A 19,780-nucleotide genomic window follows, 5' to 3' on the forward strand; every position below is an offset into this window, starting at 1 on the left:
ATAAACTTTTAAATAGAGTCAAAGTTACAACGTAAAAGTAAGTTAAATAACTTTAATCATTTAATTGAGAGAAAAAGGAGAACATATCTGAAGAAGATACTATTTGGCAATAGCTTATAAATATGTTAATTTGCAAATGATGTTTTAGACACTGTAAACATACTTTTAGAATAGACCTTAATAGACCAAATAACAGACTTCTATGGCATCTAATATGGAAATGATATTTCATTTCAAACTCATTACTTCCCATCATCTTAAATATTACTGAGTTTCATTTAATGTTTCAGCCTTTGAAGCATGGCAAATTGGATTGGAATGGGCGATTCAGGTTCTGAATCAGAAACACTGTACAATGGAACTCCTGGATTTACCTTTTTATCAGTATTTTCAGAAATAAAAATGAGAAGAGTAACAACCTCATTAGGTTGAGATAAAGTACAAATGAATATAAAACCCTTTGAGGCAAAAAAGAGTTTGTAGAATAAAAATGTTAAAATTAGTTGAAAGAAGAGATAATATTTAATATAGTGACACATTCAATAATGATGCAACAATGCAGCTTGTGAGATGAAATTATCTTATTGAAACTCAGAATAGCAGGCTGATAGTACTTTTTTAAGTGTGCTTATTTATATCTCTCATAAACATCAACTTGACTCTATACAGTGAGACAAAACAGCATTAGGTTCATGCCCTCCAAGGGCTTACTGTTAGGTTTCAAAGAGGAGATGTGCTAACGCCAGAGCTCTTGTACATACTGTTTCTATCACAGCACCAGTTAATTTGGGCTGTAACTTTTTTGGCTGCTTTCTCTACTAGATAGATTCTGAGCTTCTTAAGGGTCCTTGCCATATTTATCTTGGCATCTCCAGTGCCTGGCTCCCAGAGGAGATTAGAATAAATGCATTGAATATATTGGCAGATTGGATACCTTGGCAGGTCTAAATAAATATAAAAGTCTCAACAAAATTAAGTAGATCATCAGAAATTTATTAAGAAATTTCTACTAGAACACAGAATAGGCACAAGTTACTTCCAATTGTAAAGAATGGAAAATGCTCCATTAACAGGTTGGTGATGAGCTCAGACTTTGAAGAAATGAGCTGTCAGGAATCCAACAGGGAGGAGTGGGGTTAGTAGCATTCCCAAGGACAAGTAATGCAGAACACGGAGAGCACAAACCTGTTCAGGGAATCATACCAGGGACTGGCCAAAAAGGGAATTGTGGAGGGACTTTCAGTTTCCGCTTCTCCATATAAGGAGTCAGGACATTTACATCCTAATAAGTAAAAAGCTGAGAATACTAAGAACCAATAACTCTTCTTGGATCCATAAGAATGGGGAAGACACAGGGCAAACTGCTGTCCCTAAGACTGGAGAGACAGACAGGCAAATACAGGGAGTCACAGCTTGTTACAGAGACTTGCAAGTGGGAACCAGTGTGGGTAGGAAAATCTGAACTGCAACTGATGAATTACTGAGCTCAGTGTGAACTACTCTGAGAGTCAAAATCTCCAGGTGGACCTGTCACAGAGGGGCCTCACAATATCGAGAGATCTATTTTCGGGAGCTGGATCAAGTCCCCAGAGTAGTATAAGAGGAAAACCACCCCAGTTTTCATTAAGGGGAAAGGAAAAGGAGCCAATGTGAACAGAGCACCATTCTTCTGAGCAAGGCCAATTAAAAGACAAAGATTGTCAGCATGAATAATAATAATAATAAAGACCCAAATATATGTTACCTACAAGAAATCCATTTTAAACATAAAGACAAGTGTAGATTAAAAGTAAATGGATGGAGAAAAACATACCATACCAACACTAATTACAAAATAAAAAAAAGCGTAACATAATAACAAAGGGGTCAGTTTTCCAAGAAGGCAAAAACAATCCTTATTATGTATGAACCTAAAAAAATAGCATCAAACTATGTAAGGAAAGAACTACTAAAATTACTAAGAGAACCCACTTTCCAAGGTTGGCAATTTTAACACTCTACAATCAGATGGACTGTTCTGGCAGGCCAAGGATCATTAAGGACATAGTTGAACTCAACATTATCAATTAACTGAATATAACTGACATCTACACTGTGGCCAGATTATTATGATCTCTGAATGCATAATAATCTGGCCACTCAGTGTATGTGTATTAGAGGCCTGGTGCATGAATTCGTGTATGGGTGAGGTCAAGCCAGCCTGGCCAGCAGGAGGAGACATGGGTGGTTGGCTGGCCTACCTGCTAGTAGAACTCCTGGTCGAGGGGACAATTTGCATATTAGCCTTTTATTATATAGGGTTTACACTGAGTGGCCAGATTATGATGAGCTCAGAGATCATCATAATCTGGCCACAGTGTAGAAGTCAGTTATATTCAGTTAATATACTCAGTGTATACACTACTTCATCAAATAACATCAGAATACACATTCTTCTCAAGCTCATGTAGAACATTCATAAGAGAGACCACATTCTGGACCATAAAACACACCTTAACATATGTGACAGAATAGAAGTCATACAATGTCTGATCTCAGACCAGAGATCACAGAAAGACAAGTAAAATCTTAAAGGGAGCTGTATGTGTGTTAGTCCATTCTTCTGCAGACCACAGGGAGAGTCATAGGAACTTTAAGATGAAGCAAGTATCATGACTAGAAATGTGCTTTGAGGAGACAGGGCTGTAACACATGATTAATACTGGAGAAGAATAAGTAACAGATTCAAGAGAACAATAAACAAGAGACTCGAGGTGGGAGGTAAAAAGAACCTGAAACGGAGCAGTAAAAATGAAAGAGAACCGATGTGAGAAAACTAGATATAATGACTCCCTACTCTGTATTTAAAAATATAAAATGTATACCCTCAACCCATCTACTCTTCACCACCTTTAATAGTGCATCTTTAGTCTAAGTCACTAACATTACTCAACTTAGAATACTGCAATAGATTCATTCCTACCTCCACCTTCACCCCAGTATCACAGCAGTCAGAATTATCTTTTCAAATATCACACCCCTGCTCAAAATCCTCTAATGGCTTCTCATTGCAATTGGAATAAATTCCAAACTCCTATCTGTGGTCTGTAGAACTGTTCTGGAATTTGAGTTTGTCTCAATGTCCCTGTTTAAAGCACTTGCTTCCAACCACACCTGCCTTCCCTTTGTTCCTCTAAATATTGAGCTTATTTTAATTGAGGGACTTTGCACCAGCTGTTCCTCTGCCTGGAATGTTCTTCCCCTAGATATTCACATAACTGGTTTTTAAAATTTGTTCACATCTCACCTCAAATGTCATTTTCTCAAGGATGCCTTTTCTGATCACTGTTCCTAATGCCTTTTCTGATCACTGTTTCTAGCTCTCCTATTACCCTTCTTCATTTCTTCACAGCAATTACCTCCCTCTGCAATTACCCTCTGTATCTATACATGCTTATTATCTCACCCTCTATCCGCCTACAATAAAATGTACATCCTGTGATAGCAGGACCTTGTCTGTCTTTTGCACTACTATGCTTCTCCCCCACCCGCCTGCCCCCAGCCTCCTCCAAAGGATAAGCCTGGAATAGTGTAGACATTCAATAAATAGACATTAAAAAAAAACAAATTTCTTATCACAGATGCCAGTGACTGAGTAGCATCGTATAACGTTCACTGAGCTGTACTTCCTTTTGTCTCCTATTGCATTATGAGCTGTCTTGCAGACTGAATTAAAAAACATGGATTTTAGATCACATAGTGCCTTCTAGAGAGAATGTATTACCTAAAGTAGTAAAATTACTCAACCTATTTAGCTTCTTTGATTAGGCAACTTGGTGGCTTTACAATAAGATTGACAATCTTACCTTACAAACAAAGTTACTTGCCACAAGATACAGAGATGACAAGGAGGATGTGAAGGCGATCTGGCTGCGACATCTGTCACCCCATTGATCGCCAGGGTTGATTCGGCTGATCTGGCTGGCTAGGCTGGTGTCCCCCTCCTCCCTCACCGATCCATGTGCGTCCCTCCCGAAGCTGCGCGCTCGGTCGAAGAGGACGACTTTCCCCCAAGAGGAGAGGACCGGTCTTTGGTCAAGGGTATACGAGTAGCTGCGCTCCCCTGCTAGAACCTCCAAACAAGCTCTCAGAGATGACAAGGAAACTTACTCTAAATATGAAGAGAGCCTTCTGGGAGAGAAGGTATGCTATCTCCCCTCTGTGCTATGGACTACAGGGCTTCCTAGCTGCTTTCCCTGAATCTCGAGTTTGCCAACTTAATTAAAATGTACCAGTGGAGATTAATTGCATAACAAAAGGCTAATATGCAAATCGACTGAACAGCAGAATGACCAGTTGTTATGATGCACACTGACCACAAGGGAGTAGCCGCTCAATGCAGGAGCTACCCCCTGGTGGTCAGTGTGCACACACGGGGAGCGCAGCTCAGCCAGAAGCCGGGCTCACAGCTGGCAAAGGCAGCAGCAGTGGTGGGAGCCTTTCCCACCCTGTCGCAACACTAAAGACCCCTCAGGGGATGTCTACCTGCTAGTTTAGGCCTGCCCTGGCAGGCAGACATCCCCCAAAGGTTCTCTGACTGCGAGAGGGTACAGGCCAGCCTGAAGGACTCCCCTGACCCCCACTAAATGAATGTTGTGCATGGGGCCTCTACTATGTGTGTGAATGTGTGTGTGTGTGTGTATACTGAGGCCAATTGCATGAAATTTGTGCATGGGGGAGAGGGGTGTCCCTCAGCCCAGCCTGCACCCTTTTCAATCAGGGACCCCTTGAGGAACATCCCTCTCACAATCCAAGACTGCTGGCTCCCAACTGCTTGCCTGCCTGCCTTCCTGATTGCTCCTAACTGCTTCTGCCTTCCAGCCTAATCACTCCCTAACCACTCCCCTGCCAGTCTGATTGCCCATAACTGCCCTCCCCTGCAGGCCTGATCCCTCCCAACTTCCCTCCCCTGCTGGCCATCTTGTGGAGGCCATCTTTGACCACATGGGAGCAGCCACCTTGTGTGTTGGAGTGATGGTCAATTTGCATATTATTAGATAGGATAGAGGCCTGGTGCACAGGTTGAGGCCAGATGGTTTGCCCTGAAGGGTGTCCAGATCAGGATGGGGGTTCCCTTGGGGCATGGGGTAGCATGGGCAAGGGGTCTGTGATGGTTTGCAGGCTGGCCATGCACCCTGGTGATCCAAGGGGAGGTCCTGGTATCTGCGATTTTTTATCTTCTATAATTGAAACTTTGTAGCCTTGAGTGGAGGCCAGGGCCGGCCAGGAAGCTTGGCTTCCTCCATTGCTGGGGGCAACCCAAGCCTTCTGCTCTCTCAAGCTCTGTGGCTACCTCCATTTTTGTTGGGATTTATTTATCTTCTATAATTGAAACTTTGTAGCCTTGAGTGGAGGCCAGGGCCAGCTAGAGCAGGCTGGAAGCGTGGCTTCCTCAATTGCTAGGGAAACCCAAGCCTCCTGGAAGCGTGGCTTCCTCAATTGCTAGGGAAACCCAAGCCTCCTGCTCGGTCCCTGGCTGCAGCCATCTTGGCTGGGTTAATTTGCATACTCACTCCTGATTGGCTGGTGGGTATGGCTGGTGGGCGTAGTAGATGTATGGTCAATTTGCATGTTTCTCTTTTATTAGTGTATATGTGTGTGTGTGTACATTTTATATATATATATATATATATATATATATATATATATATATATACACACACACACACACACATACACATACATGCTTATATACATGCCATAAGAAAAATGCATAGAAAATATGAAACTAAATAGTTATAAAAACATAGCTTTCAAGAAATAACACTTTCTAATAGCAAAGCAAAAATGTTTGACCTAAGTAACCAAAATGATGAACTGACTCCAAAGCCACTTCCTATTAGGTTTGGCTATGGACATTTTATTTCCCCCTCTGCTTGCTGTTTTGTTTTTTTGTTCTTGTTTTTGTTTTTTTAAATCAATCTGGCCCACCTGGCCTATCATCCTTATTAGCCACTTCAAGCTGAAGTGGTTAATTTTTCTAAGATAACTGCCTAGCATCTGAAAGAAAGAGGTACCTTTATCATGGAGTTAGGATTATATACCTTGGATTTTGTTTTTAGAGACCTGTTTTACTGCCACCAATTACCTAGTTATTTAAATGACTGATGAGGAAACTTAATTCTTTTTGTTATATTCACAGATGTTAATTGAGTGGCTCCTGTGCATCAACACAATGGTCTTCTACTTTCCAAGATGATTATGTGGGCATTGCACATAGTCACCCCACACCTCTGAGTGGAGCTTCCCTGTAAGTAGTTATTCTGGTAACTGGATAACTCAAGCTCATCAAAATGAACCCAAACCTTTATTCCCAAACCAATATTATTGCCAGCTTTCTACGATTTTGTTGTGTTCTGAACTCAAGAATCCTCTGAATTTTGAGAAGCAAATTTCATTTGTTAAATATATAGAAGAACCTTAAAAGTAGTCCATGCCATTTGAGTATTCTGTTTGGATCTGGAAAGAGAGGAATAGCAGAGAGCCAGAGGCCTTGACACTGTGACAAATCTAGGAGGAGTTGAACTAAGAATGGGCAGACAGGCAAAACTGCGGAAGGACTTGAAGAAGGCCCCAGAGATACTCACGAATCTATATACCTGGCTCATCCTAGACCCCAATGATTAAATCAAATTTAATAGCATGTATGTGCATTTTTATAGTTTAAATTATAAACATATGTCATTTGCTTCTATTACAAATATACTCATATAACAACACTATGAGGTGATTGCTATTTTCCCCATTTTATAGAAAAGGACACTCAGGAGAAAGACATTCTTTGAAAATAATTTGCTCAAGATTACAGCATATGTTCCTATAACTTACCCTACAATCTTCTTACACAAATGCCATGTACTTCTTACTAGTTGACCCAGAAAAATGAGGTCAATGTATAAAAGGTATGGATATTGACTATGTGCTAAATAAGAAACTGCTTTTTCACATGGTAAATACTGAGTAGACTGAGAGAAGGAATTGTTTGCAAATCTCAATGGCTTCAAGAGGAAGGGAAATAAATAGGGTAAAAGTAATAGTAGTCATTCAAAAAGTAATTTGGTTAGAAAGGAATTCAAAAGTGTAAAGAAAGAGATAAATGTTTCTAGCAATATCCGTATTATGAATACATAATGCAACCTTAATCAGAAGCACATGACTTAAAATAATTGTTGAAAATTAAAAAAATGATTAAATATTATTTAAGAGTGTCAACATCATAAATATAATTTATTTTGAAAAATGGAACACAGAAGTCTGTATTTTAAGAATAGAAAATTATAGTTATAATCAAAACTAGGCCAAAATAACTTTGTTATTAACATAAAGCTCCTCAATAGATTGTGGATTTTGCTAAAACACAAAGAGGTAATACTGATTTTAATTAATTAAAGTAATTTATAAATAGTTCTACATACGTTCTTGTGACATCTTGTTCAATCATTGATCGGAGTTCTTTATCCTGGAAGAACTTGTTCCAAAGACTCTGAAATAAAAAGAAGCTATTTAAATAATTTCACACCTTTGCTTGATTTTGATTATCTCAATTTAATAATTTAAATGATTAAATTTATCTTTCTTTGAGTTATCATTTCACGTTGCAGATAGGAAACCTGAATATAAAGCAATTTTATTAAATTCTAGTTTATTCTCCAGCACATCCTTATTCTAACATCAATTTTTCCAGAGATATTACTATATATATTTAAATTATTTTCTGTTATCTATATAAAATGAATAATACTTTTACTACTATGTACCCAGTACTACCTCTAAATAACAAAAAAGTCTGCTTGGATTAGAGTAGGCCATAGCCCAACTGCTTAGACATGTACCTAACCTGAATTCCCAATGTTTTCTACAAAGTTTGGTTGTCCAATTCAATAGTTTTTTGTTATTGTTAATCCTCACCTGAGGATATTTTTTCCATTGATTTTTAAAGAGAGATTGGGAAGGAGGAAAGTAGGGAAGAGGAGAGAGGAAGAGGGGAACATCAATGAGAGAGACATTGACTGGTTACCTCCCACATGTCTCCTGACTGGGGCTGGAAATAAACCCACAATCCTTCAGTGCAAGGGCCAATGCTCTAACTACTTAGCCCCACCAGACAGGGCCCAATTGAATAGGTATTTCTTAAAATGTAAATTTAAGTAAAGTTTTAAAATTTACTTAACAGTATTTTATGCTGCTGTGCCATAAACTATATTATAATTATGAGAGACCTGGTGCACGAAATTCATGCACAGATAGGTTCCCTAGGCCTAGCCTCAATCAGGGCGGATCGGGGCCTTCCTTCATTCTGCACTGACCCCTGGTGGACAGCGCACTTCATAGTGAGCAATTGAACTCCTGAGTGGACAATTTGCATATTAGCCTTTTATATATATAGATATGTCTCAGGGGAAAATGCTAATGTTACATATTAACTAAAAAAAAAAAATGTCTATTAGGAGGAAACTAGGAATTACAACAGTAATTTAAAAAGTTATACAACACTTACGAAGAAGTAATTATTCCTAGTCTTCACAAGAATATGAGTGGAGGTAGGTCTAACCGTTTTCCTATCTTTAAAAACTTCTTCATGGAATCACTAAAAATAGTTAGATTCCTTTCTTCCTCTAAATTAGTCCTACAAAATGAACCTTTTTCTATTTCTATCATACAGGGAGGCTTTCCTACTGCTCCCTTCAGCACCCTTGATAAAATAGTTCCATCCTTATCTTTTTGCTCTTCTAGTTTGTCCTTAGTTCTTAAAGACCCCCTTGGGACTTCTCCTTTGTAGTGCCCTTCCACAGAAATGGATCATATACTTGCTCCAACATGGTATCTACACTAATAAAAGAGAAACATGCAAATTGACTGTCACTTTGTGACACCCAAAAGCCAATCAGGAGAATGCAAATTAACCCAACAAAGATGGCGGCGGCCCCACCCCCCCATGCTCCAGGCCTCTGGGAAGCATGCATGCAGGCATGGAGCAGTCAGGCGGGTGCGACTCCTGTTATGAGGAGGGCAGGGGGCGGAGGGAGCTACAGTAGCGGTGCTCTGGCTGGAGTGAAGATTGAAGGTTCCTGCCAGAGCAAAGATGGAAGGGGGTGGCCAGAGAGAAGGCCTGGGTCCCGGGTGCCAGAGGAAAACCAGTGCCGGCAGCCAGGGGAAGGAAGGCCTATTGTCCGAATCTTCATGCAATGGGCTTTTAGTATGCGTATAGATGAGAAAGTTTCCATGAGGTTTTAGGTAGTATGTGGGGGTTAAAATATAGTTGGTATGAAATAACACTGCTTTTGTGGTAACTGATAACCAGTCTGATAAACATGTGCTTATGGGTAAAAGAAGTTATGATATGAATAAATTCGAAATTTACCCCTTCATCCTGTGAAAGGGGATTATTGATCATCAGGTCCTGCTGGCCAACGACTTTCCTCGGGTTGGTGATGTGCTGGGGAAGAAAGAAAGAAAATGAGAGATTAGAGGCCACTGGACTTAAAAGCACACATCTGAAAACACATTTTAATTAAAGTGCAACTTACTATTTCTTTGATGTTGCTATACCATGCTCTTAATTCTTTAATTTTACTTATCCACTGACTTTTATCTTGAGGAAGAACACAAAGAAATAGCTGTCAAAAAGAAAAAAACCCTCATAAAAATCATAAGAAGTAAAGTGTGAAACTATGCCAAAGAGAATCACCTGAAAATTCGGAGATATTTAAGAAATATGTATTTTCATAATCCAAATATGAACAAAGACCACTCTCCCCCCAAGATCTCAAAAGCTACACCACAAAATGGAAGCAATCTTCTCTCTCTCTCTCTCTCTCTCTATATATATATATATATGTATGTATATATATGTATGTATATGAAATGAACAAAAAAATGCACTGAGGTTCAAGTATGATTCCAATTTTACAGTCCTAAATTACTATGCCAGTGAAATTGAGAAGTTTGGGGGAAGAGAGGACATTAACAGGCATAAGGTCCAGTTAGTAATTTCAAGGTTTAAGATTTGTTCTGAATGAAGCAGGTAGAGGACATACTAGAGCAATCTGAGGACACAGCCTGAGAAGTGAAGTTATTCCTTTCATAGCAGACAATTCAATTTATAACAGGCAATCAGCTTATGAAAATAACAAGCATTCTTAAAAAAACAAATTTGATTTAATTTAGCTTAATACATTAAAATATTATAAATCTGGATTTGAGTTTATTTTCCACAAATGAAGGATACTAAAAGTTAAACAAAAAAGAATGGAGGGGGGTGAGGCACGAATATTTATATACAAATATTTCATCAGCAGGTCTCCTGCCTTAACTGCCTGCATCTATCAGAAGAAAAATGTTTTTTCATTATTAAATCTAAATTATTAAATCTAAAACTGTCTAATACATCATGTTTCCTTACTGTCTGTACTTGCAGGCTCCGGATGCTCAATTCATGCAGACTTACCCTAAAAAAAAAAACTTCCAGTAAAAGTCATTTTAGAAATGTGACTAAACCTAAATTAATTCATTTTGAGTAGAAAAAGGGACAATATTTCCAATCAAGTAAAATGATAACTGGATTCTTATTACCAGTTTTGGTAGCCAATGACCCTTTCTTTTAGAAAGAGATTGACTGAATTTCCTTCACTTCTTGCTGCCCTACACTTTGTGTTTCTAGTAAAAGAAATATTAAAAAAAATCTTTCCTATCTGCTATTTATGAAGAGAAAAGGAAGGATGGATAAATGATGGCATTAGATATAACAGGAAACTGAAAGTGAATCCCCTCTGCCCCTGCCCCACTTCAACAGTTTCTGTAGCGGCTGGGGCATGTTAGGGTGTTGCTTTGAATTCTGCACCATCAAGTGAAATGAAAAAAACTGTTATTTCAAAGGACTTATTACCATCACCGGTTACTCAGAACTAAGGTAGTTCAACCTTATTAGTAAATGTTCTATGAAAGATAAGCATGGATGGCAAAAAAAAGTCTAGAGTGCAGCTCCTGGAAAATTCAGTGATCCCCCGAATGGGTAATCTTCCAGGGCATCAGGTAATGTGTTGATATACTGTAAATAAATATTTTCTTCTTACCTTCCAGCAAATGCTGCGGAACCTGCTGCTTCTCAGCTGCCCATTAATCCCCTTCTGCCTTATTGTTGCCAAGTAATTGTTGTTTACAAAGAGGTCCTCCCATTCTTTCCTATATGCAAGACACCAAAGCATGGAGATCCTTTTGTTAAAATTCTTCTGCTTGGAGAGGAGTGCTACAGGAAATTAATTTTAAATAAGTCTAAGAAATGCAACTTTTAAGACGTATATATTTAGTTGTGCACTGCTTCTGAATGCATGGCTGTCTTTTTGGACGGAGTTCTTCTGTAGATTTAATGAATATGTAGATAGCTATAATTATGCCAGCTACTGAAATTCATAATGTCTATGGAGGCTATTCCATTTCCTCTAAAATGTTGGTAGTGCAGTTCACTGAATAGACAAGACAAAAAATGAATATTAGCATAAGCTTATGACTGCTTTAGCCATTGACAAAGATATACATGCTCCAAAAACACACAATAAAAAGGTGCATTGTTGATTGCATTGGCTTCTCACATGAAATATCTGTTGAAATGAACCCATTTCTCTTCAGTGTCAGGCTGGCAGGTAGATATACCAGAAGAATGCTTTCTTTTACTTTTTTAGTGCTATTTGCTATTGAAATCTCTGCAACTTCTTTCTACATGATCTGTTTTAAAATTTTAACAGGTGCAGGCAAACTTGGAAAAAATAAACATCAAAAAATTAAAAAGCCTCACTATAAAAACTGTTAAAGGCAAGCTTGAGTACCTTGCAGTACCTATGGCTGAGTAGATAAACAACTGAAATATGCCTCCCAGGCACGCAGACACCAGGGGCCTAACACCTGTGCCTCATTAATATACAAGTAAATCTGCTCTACTGGGAAACAATTGGAAATTAATTGTCCCAAACCACTTACTGAGTTTGAATAAAGGAAGTAGACTTATATTCCCAGCATCTTATACCAAACTAAACATCAAGAAACATTCATCAACAGTTGAGGCAACCAAGTACAGCTTTATGAAATTTCTCTCAGATATAATAATGCCACAAGAAATGTGTAATTTGAAATTTTTTAATCAAAGCTAAAGCCTGGCAATCTCTTCAGAGACTTACTCAAAAGAAAGCCTTTGTAATTCTCAATCATCCTTCCCCACACACATGCAGCTGCCATTGACCAAACCCCACTTATTTTGAGAAAGGCCAGTCTTGCAGGCTATGCTATCTGACACCCAGGAATGTAACCGACTGAATACGTGGAGTTAAAAAACCAGACTATGGAGCAAGCACATCTTCTCCAGTTTTCTAGAAGAGTTTCCAGGGCAATGGCACATTTCCACTGCCTGGAGCAGCAGAATCTCCAGCCTCAGCCCTGTCGCACTGCCTCCTGACCCACCAAGCCTTCTGCCTTGTGACTAAGTATCCTGAGTGGGACACACACCCCAGAAATGCATTTCTACCACCACTCCATGTAAACTTCCTATTCTCATCACTATATTCGTAAGAAAAATGATGTTTCATTTTTATTTTAATTTGATTTTATATCATTAATGAAAATGAAAATTTATCATGCTTTAGGTCATTTTATATCTCTTTTTACAACTTCCTTTTCTGTCTTTTGCCTATGTTAAGATGTATAGGATAGTGGTTAAGAAAACAGACATCAGAACTACACTCCTGGAATCGAAAAACAGTCAATGTACAAGCTACTTAACCAGCTATGCAATCATGAGCAAGCTACTTAACCTCCTTATATCTCTGTTTTATCATCTATAAAATGGAACAATAATTATATCATCTCCCTCAAAGAATTACTATGAGGATTTAACTATATGACAGACCCTCAGAAGGACACACTGTATATCATAACATTCAATAAATAAGATCCTATCTATAATAATAAAGATGTAATATGCAAATTGAACACACAATATGTGATCAAAGATGGCCACCACAATATGGCCAGCAGGGGAGGGTAGTTGGGAGGGACCAGGCCTGCAAGGGAAGGCAGTTGTGGGCAATCAGACCTGCAGGTGAGGGCAATTAGGGGTGAATGGGCTGGCAGAGAAGGGAAGTTAGGGGGGACCCAGTCCTGCATGGAGGGCAGCTGGGAGGGACCAGCTGGCAGGGGAGGACAGTTAGGGGCAATTGGTTGGCAGGGAACACTTAGGCATTAATCAGGCTGTCAGAGGAGTGGTTAGGGGGTTATCAGGCTGGCAGGCAGAAGTGGTTAGGTGCAATCAGGCAGGCAGGAAGGCGAGCAGTTTGGAGCCAGCATCCTGGATTATGAGAGGGATCCCAGATTGTAGAGGGTGCAGGCTGGGCTGAGGAACACCACCCCCGTGCATGAGTTTCATGCACCGCGCCTCTAGTTGTTAATAATGTTATAATAATGCTATTATTATAGTAGGCCTTATCACAGGCCTAAGAGAGTTTTTCATACATTAAAGACATTACACCTTTCCAGCCTATATGTATTTTTAACCTAATCCTCTTGATTGTTATATACCCTGCAGCTTTTTAACTTGTATGTAATATAAACCTAACATTATATGTAATATAAACCTAACATTAATTTATCTTGATGATCTTTCCATTGTATTTATGCTGAAGTATTTCTTAGCCACTCCAAGTTCAAAGAAATAATCACTGAAATCTTATGGTTTTAAAAATCACTTAGGTCCCATTTGTGTTCCTATAGTATTTTAAATTCATTATCTAATTTCCAACAATATCACATACATTACCCATCTCTTATTGTTCAAGTTTTGTTTTTATCAAGGTTTTAATGATACTCAAAGATGAGATTGGCAATGAGTACAAAGAGTATTACAGGAGTATATCTCAGAAACTGCACATTCATATAGCTTGTGGTCTATAAACAACAAGTGTAGATTTCAAATGTATTTTAAACCCCAGAGGAATCAGAACTCGTGAGAGACGATGCAGTTCCATGGCCTGAAAACACCGATGCATTCTAGATCAGAGACGGAAGTGTTGAGGCAATGACTCCCTAGCTCTTGAAAAATCAGCTTCTATTCAAAGGTACCAAGATATTATGAAAGTAGACACAGCTGGTGGCTAGATTCACTGCCATCTTGTGAAGTAAGCAGCCTTTTAAGGTCAAGTTACATACTACTTATGTAATGAAGGATAATCATTTGTTAGCTTAAATAAGATCCTGTGCCTTGATTACAGGGTTGGCAAAGAGAAAAGGAGACTGAGGCATGTGAAATGGAAACACTATCTCTGAAATTCACAATCATTTAAATTTATTCCTGGGTACTTATAGTTCCAATTAAGCTTTAACATCTCAAACTGATGAAGAGCGCTAACAACAGAGCAACATAAAGCAACAAGATAGCTTATTAATTGTCTTTCTCTCCTCTAGAATAGTGTTTTGTTAATAAACTGTGATACAGAGTATACATAATAAACATTTAGTGCCTACCATGTGCTTAACAATATATATATATATATATATATATATATATATATATATATATATATTTTAGCATAAAGTTAAGAGAATAGATATGATTAAGACAAAGTACTCTGGTAATACAAAGGAGGGGAGAATAGTTTTGTATCTAAAAATTAATACTCAGTATAGAAAATAATAAATAGTAGCACCAGGAGCATGTAGCACCATGTTGGATGAGATGCTACATCCAACAACTGAGCTGTCAGAGGTTTGACAGACCTTCAAAGGCAAAATGTTGAAAAGTTTAGCCCTTTGAGGGGAGCTGGACTACTGGACGTGGGAAGAAAATAGTAAGTACTGAGGAGCCAGTGGTGGAATTTTCAGTTTAATTAACAAAAAATAAAAGATAGTTGCTAACTTTGTCATACATTTAAAGCATATATATATATAGTGTTCCTATAATAGTAAAAATCTGGCAATGATGCTATTAATTTGCTTAAATTCCACCTATGTCACAATTTGTAAGGTTTTGGATATGTTACCGTTTTAAAAATCATTATCTGAGGATATGTTTTTATTGATTTTTAGAGAGGAAGAAAGAGAGAAACAATCAGTTGCCTCCCATAGATGCCCTAATGAGGGATCAAACCCGAGATCTTTTTGTGTATGGAACAATACTCCAACCAACTTAGCCATCCAGCCAGGGCTAGATATTATCACTTTTAACCTCTAAAACAACCCTCCTAGGGTAACTACATTTAATCCTCTTTATAAATGAGAAAACCAAGACTCAAAAAAAAAAAAAATTAAATAGGCTGTCAATAAAGGGTGGTGGTGGGGAATGAGAATTAGCTTGAGCATCTTCCTGGAATAACATGGAAGACACTACTACAGGGAATATGATACTCCAGATATCCAAGACAAAAATTGTCCCTGGTAACAGGCAAGATATTAGTGTGCCCTTATACTTTCTTCCTTAGATTTTTAGTTATTGAACATCAAATCTAAGGATTTAGAGAAAAGTTGTCACCAGTGGACTGAGCAGGTAGGTCAACAACTGCTGTGAGTGGTTATGGACTTCCAGGAACATTTAGGTTTATAAAAGCCTCAAATGGAACAGATTAGAGACTTGGGCTTTGAAGACGCTCTTGACATAGCACTAGTGCCATCTAGTGACAATTACTATGCCTTGTAGGCCCTGGGTCCCTGAAAACAACAAGCATCTCACCAGAGAGAGGCAGGGGGGATAAGCTGGCTGAATTTCTCATTGCCAATGTTAATGAAATAGTAGTGGCTGCCTTGGAAGCATTGTGTTGAGAAGGATTCTGAGTCTACCCCCGTCCTCCTCAAGAATGTTGCTACTAATTAAAAATGTTGGCCATGAGCGTCGCAATGATTTCTAAGTAAATGAAATCAACTGCAGCAGCAATTGCCGCCTTCCCTCTAAGACCAACTTAGGTAGTTAAGCCCTTCTGCAATAGCTTTTTTAAACATGGAGACCAACTAGAGTATGCAGAGAATAAAAACACAATGATGATCATTGTGTCTATTTCTAATTATGTATTTTAAGGTAGTAGTATTCCCAAGCTTTGAACATAAAATTAATATGGAACTAGTTAAAGCTTTTAAATATAATTATTTAAATACTTTTATAACCTAAATAATGCATAAGTGACTTTATGTGGCAATTCTGGACTAGAACATTTCTGAATTGTTCCAAATGCTGATACACTCGAGCAGTGATTGGCAAACCACGGCTCGCGAGCCACATGCAACTCTCTGGCCTCTTGAGTGTGGCTCTTCCACAAAATACCATGTGCAAGGCATGCACTTACAGTGCGAATGAAACTTCATTGCCCATACGCAGAAGTCAGTTTTTGGCCTGGATGAGTCTATTTTGAAGAAGTGGCATTAGAATACTCAAGGGGCCTAAGAGCCACATGTGGCTCGCGAGCCACGGTTTGCTGACCACTGCACTAGAGAATACACTTTATAATGTATATTTTATATGATGGCTTCTACTCCATTTTCGGGCATTAGTTGGACAAGGGAGAATGTCTCTATGGAACTCAAATGACTACAATAATTGAAAGAGCTCAGAGAATACATAGTCTAGCTGTTAGAATCTTTAATACTTGGTTTAGAGAAGCTACTTGGATTTTTACTGATGATGAAAGCTGCTGAGAGCAGAGAAGGGATTATCTCTATGGAATAGTAAGGAGGGTGGATACATGTTTCTTGGGAGTGTCCTAAGGAGTTAGTGTGCTAGAGGAGTCCTCAAAGATGACTCCTAGATAATTGATATGTTTTTTATAGCCTATAAGGTTGGCCAGTCAACCATGACCATCATTTTTGATATTTGACTAAAATAATAGTAAAACTCAAGACTAGGGCAGGATGAAGATGATCTTGAAACAGGATAAACACAGATTTAGATGAGTAGAAAATATTTGAAGGTAAAAAAAAAAAAAGTGAACCTGATGCAAAAAGATTCATACAATGTTTTTAATCCTAAAGTGCATGCCAATATTTGAAAAATCACCCTATTATTATCATATTTGCTTTATCAAATGCATAGAAAAAAGCAAACAATAAACTTGTAATCTGTTTCTAATCTGTCTAGAAACATAAGGGAAGATTTCTATTAATGAAGGGCTGTGCTCTAATTCCAATACTCCATTAAGAGTATGTAACTTTAGAACATCTTTAAGGTATGATTTAAAAAATACTATTTAAATAGAACAAGGAACATCTAAAGTAAAATCAATGGGAATGTGAGAAGCGTAAATTAGGTATGTCGGCATCAGACTGCAGTGTGGCACCAGATCTGGTTAAGCTATAACATTAGGACTGCAGGTGCCAAGATCAACCAGATAAACACTGATGTTATCTATAATTACCTCATTTTTAGCTTAAATCACAGGTAATGAGGGAACTCAGATTTTAAAAGGCAATTAGAAAGTCTACTGGCTTTTTTGCTTCCTGTATCAGGGATTTTTTTTTAAACTTACTTTTATTTAAAGCTTTTTACCTCTATAATGAAACATCAGAACATAGCACTTATATGTAAAAAAACAGAATGCACAATTGCTCATAAGCTTAAAATGAATTTCTTCTGTGTCTAGGTGAAATGTGTTCTCATGTGACAAGGCTACCTTGAAACAAAGGCAATCATAGCTCAGTTGTTAAAAGTAATTCATGATAATGTTTTGATTCAGGTTTGAACTTAACATTAAATTGAGAAATCTTGAGCCTCCACTCTATATCCACAAGGACATAAAGGACTGAGTAGCAACAGTTTTGGACTGTCAGATAGAATAGTCTTTTTTTTTTTTTTTTTTTTAAATAAAACATGTCTTATTTTCTTCAAAATGTTTTAAAAGTTTCTAAATTCAAGGTCATGTTAAAGTAAGTAAATTCAACAATCATATTATTTAGAAAATAAATCAAATAAAGCTATGTCATAAGATTATAAAAATTAAATACATACTAAAGACACATAATCAAAGGATCAGCATTTAGAAATGGGGTGAGAAAGGGATCTTATACCAGACAATGTCTACGAAGTTGTCTGGAATGAATATCTTTTATATTCTATGGCTTACTGATGTTTCTTATATAATTAATAAGGAAAAACCCCCTTCTCCAGCCACCTCCCTGCAGACCTTCCCTCCCTCTTCCCATTCCCCACCCACCACACTTAGCTTGAGATTTGTGGGAATTAGCAAGAGCTTGATATCTAACTTTTTGTATGATACACATTAGAACAAATTATTTTCCAGTAATTTAGAGACAGGCATTTATTTAGCAAAATCACACCTCTTATTAAAACTCAGTTTTACCTCTTAAAGCATGTATTACAAGACTGTGTTAACTTACAGAGTTTTGCACCTATAGAAATAAATATATGCTTGAAATAATTTATCTTAAAAAGGTTAAAAAATATACTTTAACTGAATCCCCCATTTATTTGATATCCTCTAGATCAGCACTATCCAAGAGAACTTTTTGAGATGACAGAAATGTTCTATGTCTGACTGTCCAATGTGACTAGTGCAACTGAAGAACCACATATTTTATTTCATTTAAACATACATTTATATAGCCTCATGTGGCTAGTGGTTCTCATATTAGGCAGCAAATCTCAAAGTATTTTAAGGATGGTGAACGATTCATATATATATTCAATCTTTAAAATAACAACTATAAAGGTTCAAAGGATATAAACAGTAAAGGTATATACTCACACATAGTGCTATTGGGTTAAAAAGACATATGATAGAAGTTAAATAATATAAGTGGTTGAAAATAGAGAATTCCATAAAAGATGTAACATAATACATACTTAATTATAAGTGTAACGTGCTACTAGTAAGATCAGATATAGATGTAATAAGTTATTTTTGTCAAAAATTCTCTATCTCATTGCCTCTCCCTGCCTGTGTTTCTGTCTCTCCCACCACTTCCTTGCTTAATCCCACTTCCCTCTTCTTCCATTCACATACATGTAGAAGTTGGGAAAGTACATCTTTAATAATGACAGTGATACATCTATAAGTTATCAAAAAGTATCAATAGTGAATCACGAGCCTAATATAACCATACTCAACAATAGACTGGTTCAAAGATCCAGGAAAGGGTCATTTTAGGAGGCCAATGCCTTATCCATTAGGCTACTGGGGCTTCTGAAAGGGTCATTTTAAATGAAGATAAATGGGTAATAAAATAAACTTTAGTTTAAGGTCAGTATGTAGTTTATAATTTGTTTGGGTTAATGTGGGCTGGGGAAAACACTGAAACAAGGAAACCAGGGCTTTGGAGACCTACTGAGTCTGCACTGTTTCCCATGAAGGCTAGAACAGTAGGAGAACTGTTTTAAAAAATTACTGATTTTTTAAAACAGTTGCTCTGCATCATAGGGAAAGATGAAACATTTTCTCATGACCTCTTAGCCCAAATTAAATTGTGTGTCATAAAAATTCCTGTGTTAGGCAGAAGTATTCTCTATTGCTGAATTTTTTTATTATTTGGAAGTTCACCTACTTCAAAAGAACCCAAATCTTGTCCTGACTTCACAAAAAGGCCTTTTGTTATTTGCTATTCTATTATCCATACACTCAGTAATTCAGATTCCAAATGCATGCCACAAAAATTTAATTATATGACCACAGATATCTCTATGAACCAAAGAGAAGTTTCCATAAAGTAACAACTTTATATTATGGGATGCTATTATAAAACTTAAAGTTGGAACCATTAAGAA

The 19,780-nt window shown here is 37.6% G+C and overlaps 1 protein-coding gene across 6 annotated transcripts in view; it reads right to left on the minus strand.

Annotated features, from left to right (window-relative positions):
• The window catches only part of TBC1D5 (TBC1 domain family member 5), a 368,525-nt gene that overhangs the window by 149,485 nt on the left and 199,260 nt on the right, over positions 1-19,780 (minus strand). For all 6 annotated transcript variants that reach the window (XM_036431572.2, XM_036431570.2, XM_036431571.2 and 3 more), the window contains 4 exons: positions 11,112-11,220; positions 9,567-9,656; positions 9,401-9,475; positions 7,455-7,522 (listed from right to left, as the gene is read on the minus strand). In XM_036431572.2, the coding sequence (XP_036287465.1) occupies positions 7,455-7,522; positions 9,401-9,475; positions 9,567-9,656; positions 11,112-11,220 (342 nt within the window). The remainder of the gene's footprint in view (positions 1-7,454; positions 7,523-9,400; positions 9,476-9,566; positions 9,657-11,111; positions 11,221-19,780) is intronic.

This window comes from Pipistrellus kuhlii, unplaced genomic scaffold, assembly GCF_014108245.1.
Source record: "Pipistrellus kuhlii isolate mPipKuh1 unplaced genomic scaffold, mPipKuh1.p scaffold_m20_p_11, whole genome shotgun sequence".
NCBI classification, from domain to species: domain Eukaryota; kingdom Metazoa; phylum Chordata; class Mammalia; order Chiroptera; family Vespertilionidae; genus Pipistrellus; species Pipistrellus kuhlii.